General features: G+C 37.8%; 1 protein-coding gene across 1 annotated transcript in view; it reads left to right on the top strand.

The window, feature by feature from the left end:
- The window catches only part of LOC104626643 (NGFI-A-binding protein 1-like), an 18,677-nt gene extending 13,362 nt beyond the window's left edge, over positions 1 to 5,315 (top strand). The window contains 5 exon segments of the mRNA XM_010294610.1: positions 1 to 35; positions 2,368 to 2,457; positions 2,460 to 2,511; positions 3,770 to 3,919; positions 5,037 to 5,315. The exon segment at positions 1 to 35 is cut by the window's left edge and continues 1 nt beyond it. Coding sequence (XP_010292912.1) covers positions 1 to 35; positions 2,368 to 2,457; positions 2,460 to 2,511; positions 3,770 to 3,919; positions 5,037 to 5,128 — 419 coding nt within the window. The 3' untranslated portion in view covers positions 5,129 to 5,315.
- The last annotated feature ends 777 nt before the right edge of the window (positions 5,316 to 6,092 follow it).

The raw sequence follows: 6,092 nt of genomic DNA, 5'->3' as shown, positions 1-6,092 counted from the left end.
GAAAGAGTGAAGACTCAGCAGCTCTTAATTCCCAGGTAAACCAACTACACAACACTCTGAATAATACAGGCCTTGTCTTTGTACATTGATTTTGATGTATTGTTTTGATGACTAAAGTAATAACCTTCAATTTTCAAAGGTAACCTAGCTTAGCTGTGCTTGCATCACTTAATTTGGGTTTACCTTCTGAAACTGCTCTGACACAGTGCTACAGCTTTACCCTTGTTCATTCCAAGCATAGTAGGCTTGAAAATACATGATTGCCTGTTGGGACCAAGTAGGGTACTATTGGTACAGTATGTGCTGTGTTACTTGTGTTATTAGCTATATAAAAGCTCAAGTTACTGAGTCTAGAGGAATAGAGTAGGCAATCTTGAGTCCTCGGTTCTGACATTTCTTGAAAGTAGAAGGGCCATTATATTTCGGAAAAAGTGAACCTCTGGATCTGAGAGGATAAATTGACTTTCTGAATAACATCTAGCCTGCTGCAAGTGCAGTGTTTTCGAGTATCCAGAAAGATTGTTATAAATGAAGACAGGTTTCTGATTCTTTCTTTGTCTTTTCTGTAGTGTATCCCAGCCTTGAGGCAAAATGCGCATCTCCTACTGGCATTTGTTGCCAAGGAGGGATTTCACGCTAAGTTGCAACAAATTTATTTTGTATAGCTGATTTTGGCAAATGTAATCACGGAATTTTCACGTAAGATTACATTTAGGAGTTACACTCCTGTTTTAAGAGACAGGATAACACATCTAGTCTCAGACCTCCTATTGCAAAGTAGCATACAGTCATCCAAATCTGTTTGTTGTGATACATCAAAAAGCAATTATGATACTTGTTCTGATATCACATAATGATTAAACGAACTTGATTTTTGCAAGCTTATTTTCATCTTGTGTATGCTTTAAAGTTTTCATTGATCACTGCTACGTAACAATGGACTAGAAATTTATTTTAAGTGCCTTGGACAAATACAAAATACAAAGTGTATTTGCAGCTCTGCAGGGGCTTCATGGTGATCAAAAACGTCATTGCAGTTTAAAATACTTTCTGTTTTCATCCCAATTAGACAACAAAGATGAGTGAGAAATGTTTTGTTCCTTTAAAAAATTGTTTTACAGTTCAAAAGATTTAAGGAGTGACAGAATAGCAAAGTTAAAGCACATTTGAAGTAAACTATTTGAAAATAGTTTCTTTTTTTACCTACCTCCCAACACCAAGCCTGAGCTGTCAGTGTTCTTCTTCAGAACTTGAAGAGCTCTAAACCAGAGTAAATAAATATCAGTCATGTCATTACCGTGCTGTCAGGGTCATCACTGTGCTGGAGAAGCTCAGATTTTGCTGGTCTCTTATGCTGTCATTGTATTTGTAAAGTGTTGAACTGTGCCGAGTAAGCAGACTTTAGTGGGAAGTCAGAGCTTTCATCATCTCCCAAGAAACGTTAAGCACTCTGCAATTAATAGGCCTCTGTCCTAGTTGAAACAATTACGGTGTTACCTGAAAAAGGAATTCATTTTCTCCTGTCAATGGCAGATGTTAAGTTTGTACACTTTCTGTTCTTAGGTTCATTGTGGCTCTTAGAAATTAACTTTCTTGACTTACGGTTTTCTTTTTATTTTTGCAAGATGCTTATTTACATTCTCAAGAACAAGATTATATTGAAAGTTAGAATTCTCTTGGCATTAAAGTCAATGACAAACATTCAGACGCCAATTCCTCCCACGTTGCACTGCATTGTTTAATTTCGCTCTCTAGAGGTGTATAGGTCTTGTTCTTCTTCTAGACAGACATTTCACACCTTTATCCCCCACAAACATACTGTCATCCTACACTTTCAGAATGGCAGATTCTTAAGCTTGTGTAGTGCTGTTTCCTAAAATAAAGATTCCAAGATGTCTGGTGAAATCTTGGCATAAGTTTTTAGCAGATGTTGCCATTGCTCTTGGAATACTTTGTGAAGACATGTATTTGAGGAGAGCTAACTGGATAATTAAGAGACTATTTTTTTGCTTTTCTTGAGATTCTCTTCATGTAACCTGCAGTCCTAAGGGGGGGGGTTGTATGTTTTCGAGGAACAAAATTTAACATTGCTTTTCTGCGTGGATGAACTAAAGCAACTTGCATTTTAAGTATTCTTGAGTGACTCAGAGGTACAGTATGAAAATCTTTATGGGTGCAAAAATACTTTGTTTGCTTGATAGTTTTGAAGAAACTGTAAAGCACACATCTGTACATATGAGTCAACAAAAACCTATATCTAGGCTGTTAGTCTTATCATCTGATACTGGTTTTTTTCCCCCCCTGTGTTTTGACTCACTATATATATGTGTGTGTATAGAGAGAAATTTTTTTTTGTTTTATTTGCAGTCAGAAAAGGTGATGGCAAAACAGATGGAGTTTCTTTGCAACCAGGCTGCATTAGAGAGACGTCTTTCCACAGGGTGTTACAGACAAAACTTTTTGAAGAGCACAGCCCCAATGGCATGTCACTAGATAATGCTGATGGACAAGGTATGGTAGCTTCCAGGCATGGCATTGCTGCCAGCAAATTCGTTTGATATTACGCAACCTTTGTCAGTGGTGTTATTTATCTAGTATAGAACACTGAGCACTGAATGGACAAGACAAGATCTCTGCCCTGAAGTGCTTACAGTCTAAATAATGCAATCAGATGTACAGTCAGATTCTGCTCTGTTACTCTAATGTATCTGGGCAAACTGCTTTCCCTATGGATAATGTGGGGAGGGAGGAAGATGGGATGTGCTACCTAATCTAGTTGAAGTCCCTGCTCATTGCAGGGGGTTTGGACTAGATGACTTTTAAAGGTCCCATCCAACCCAAAGATTCTGTGATTATTGAGGGCAGAACTTGGCTCTAACTTTATCCTAAGTTTTGAAAACGGAGCAGAATGTTGCGTTTCATCTGTGTGCTTTCTTTTTTGGAAATTGAAACTAAAGCAGATGATGTCGTTGGTACCCCTTTTTGTTTACCATTTTGTGCAGTCTAGGAACAAAACCTGAAGAGCTGGCTATGTAAATTAGTCAGAACTAAGCAGATTCTAATGATGTTCTTAGTAGCTTGTTATTCTTCAAAAAGCTTACAGTTTTGTGGTTATCTCTTTGATTTACCGACTGGCTATTCCTTAGCTTGAATTAATTTTAGGAGTGTTTGTTTTGTTCGAGCTCTTTCTGTTTGGATTTCTTTTTTTACTGTTGTGAAATGAGACGAAATGTTACAAACACAAGAAATACAACTAGAAGTTATTGTATCTGTGTGTTTTTAAGAGCCAGTTTGTTTAAGTGGGAGAAGAGAAGCGGTAGAGGGACAAACTAAGGGAATCGATATAAGCAAGCATTAAAACATAGGTTTTCGTTTGTGTGTATTGGTAAAGCAATGCGGTACATGAGTATGCAGGGAGAATTAGGTGTGGATCCAGCTCTTCTTGATAGTGCAAGCTTCTTTATATTATTTGTCTATTGTGCAGTGAGAACAGGAATTTTTAGGCGCTCAAAGGGGTTTTTGAGCAGAATGAGAGGGGTTTTTTAATTTTTTTTTTTGTCTGGCTGAATGTCCCTTTCTAGCGGTGCCTGTGGAACAGTCTGCAAAGCACCATATTTATATAAGCCTTGTTTTGCTAGAAATCTTTCCTGAGCAGCTGGAATTTAGGATGCACTTTTGCTGATAGAATTAGTATATCTTTAAGTCTCTACCTGTTCTTTAATATTGCTTTGCTTTTAATGCATCAATGTTTCACTGTGAACAACTCCAGGTGAAAGACCGCTGAATCTCCGAATGTCAAATCTGCCAAGTAGACAGTTGCAGCACATTTCACTGGATGGAGAGCAGCATGTTGGAAAACCTCTGTGCAGTGATTTGATCCGGCTTTACCCCAGTGGTGAGGCAAAGTCCCAGTCCTCAGGTTAGTGCTGTCCCTTGTATATTACCCACAATTTCTTACAAAGCCTGTGATGAACTTACTAATACATGATGTCTCTGAGTGAAGAAGCTAGTAGCTCAGCCTGGCATGCTTTGCATGTAACCTTTTAATAAAGGCTTTGGACAATACTTCAAGAGGAGTGTTACTTGCTAATCTAGAATCAGATTGAGTATTATTTGGGAAAAGCTTAGAGGATGCAGTAACTAGTTCAGGTAAGCAGGTTCTGACACGTGTCTGTCCTCAGAGAGCAGTATTGACCCAAACTGCTGCTGTTAAATACTTACGTTGCTGTCATTGTAACGCAGTTGGATAATAACATGGCTTCACTCTGTATAAAGGAATCAGACTTTTTTATAAAAAGATGTTTTATTCTGGTTTATAAGGAGCTAGCACTGTTTCCATACTGTGAACCAAATCATGCAGTAAGTCTTCTGAACTGGGTTTCCGTTTCACTGACTTCTGCTCACTGGCAATCTTGTCATTGGGAGAAACTCATGCTAAGTTTTGATAGAAGAGAGCAAGAATCCTTTGTGAAATCTGTATGGGTGGTTTCAGTTGAATACTCGGCACACTGAGATAAAGCCAGGGAGATTCTTGAGACTCTCGCAACTTTAAGAATGATAATAAAATCCCACCTGAGTTTGGAAGATGCAATGGGAAAGAGGTTATTTGAAAGACAAGATGCAAAAGTAGTTGTTTTGAAGACTGGGTAGAATCCTCCATCTTCCACTTTGGTATGCCATCTTAGCTCACCTTTTTTCCAGTCTGTCCCAATCCCAGTAGTAATTCACGTAGAAAAATTTCTAGTCGGGGATTTTTACCACTCAAAATGCAAGTGAAGAGTGCGTCTCCACTAAGCTCTGCTCCCAGAGAGAATGGAAGTAAATCTGTGGTGATTACTCTGTCATCACTGCAATGTAGCTGAGGTGGTTCTAACCCAGATGGGTTAAAGCCCAGCAGGAGGAGGCAGAATTTATTGCTTCCACTGTTAGTATCCATGTGGTTCATGGACCTTTTTCTTGAATTAAGAACAGAATGTATTTGTTTCCTAGCAGTGTTTTTAACATCTTTTTTTCTTTCTTTCTTTTCCTTCATGCAGAAGGCCTTGGTATTTTAAAGGATTTTCCTCATTCGGCTTTTAACAACATAGAAAGGAAGGTCATAAAAACAGAACCTGAAGATACAAGATAGTCATTCTGCTCTGGAAAATGGTGTCATAGTAAAGAATGAAACTTCACAAGAGAAAAAAAAAAACAGCCTTAAAAACCAGTGTTGCCTCATTCAAATAAGAGATTTCAATAGCCAAAGCCTAAGAACTGGTACAGTAATCTGTGGAAACAGGAAAGCAAGAGACACTGCAAATTAAAACAGTAATACAGGCGGATAAACATTCCTGTAAAAGTGGTTTTATAACGTGGGAAGATTCACAAATTAATATTGTGGGTCTTCATTATTTAAGAATGTATTATGTATTTGTATAACTTATCAAAGTAAATCTAGATGTCGGGACGTGTATTGAGTCCAGTAGATGTGGCTACAGTTCATTTTACTTGAAATTTCAATGTCTACTTTAAGTGTACCTAGCGTAGATATGGTTGTTAAACATTTGAATTAAAAATCCTTGGAGAATTAGGAATGCGAACCTCGTGACACAATTAACAGCAAGTTTGCAACAATATTTGTAGAAAAAGGAAAATGCGTAAAATATTTCATGGTTTAAAATGTTACGTGGATATAGCATTTGGTAGACCTAGACCCTGCGTCTGTATTATAGCAGATGTACTTGACACTTAACTATTGTTACATCACTTTCAATGGTTTCAGCAGCCTTTGCGTAACACACTTACAGCATAATACCTACCTACAGTTCAGGAGCGTAGAAAATGCCAGTTAGAGTGTGGAAGAGTCCATATGGTCCGTTCCCATTTTGTTGGGAAAAAACGATGGCTTGATATACTGTACAATTACTAAAATCTCATTTGATAGGAAACCCAAGAGACCAAGTAGCATGGACAGGGCTGCAAAAATTGTGATTCAGACCATTATAACTTTTTGGACTTCTCTGTGGATCTTTTAAAAAAAAAAAAAAAAAAAAAAAAAGGCATCCTAGGTGTGGCAAAGATGAAATATGATGCAGGATTTATGCATCAGTGTA

Source organism: Phaethon lepturus, unplaced genomic scaffold (genome assembly GCF_000687285.1).
Source record: "Phaethon lepturus isolate BGI_N335 unplaced genomic scaffold, ASM68728v1 scaffold45559, whole genome shotgun sequence".
Classification (NCBI taxonomy): domain Eukaryota; kingdom Metazoa; phylum Chordata; class Aves; order Phaethontiformes; family Phaethontidae; genus Phaethon; species Phaethon lepturus.
The sequence above is the reverse complement of the archived record's forward strand: the minus strand, read 5'-3'. Positions and strand labels throughout refer to the sequence as shown.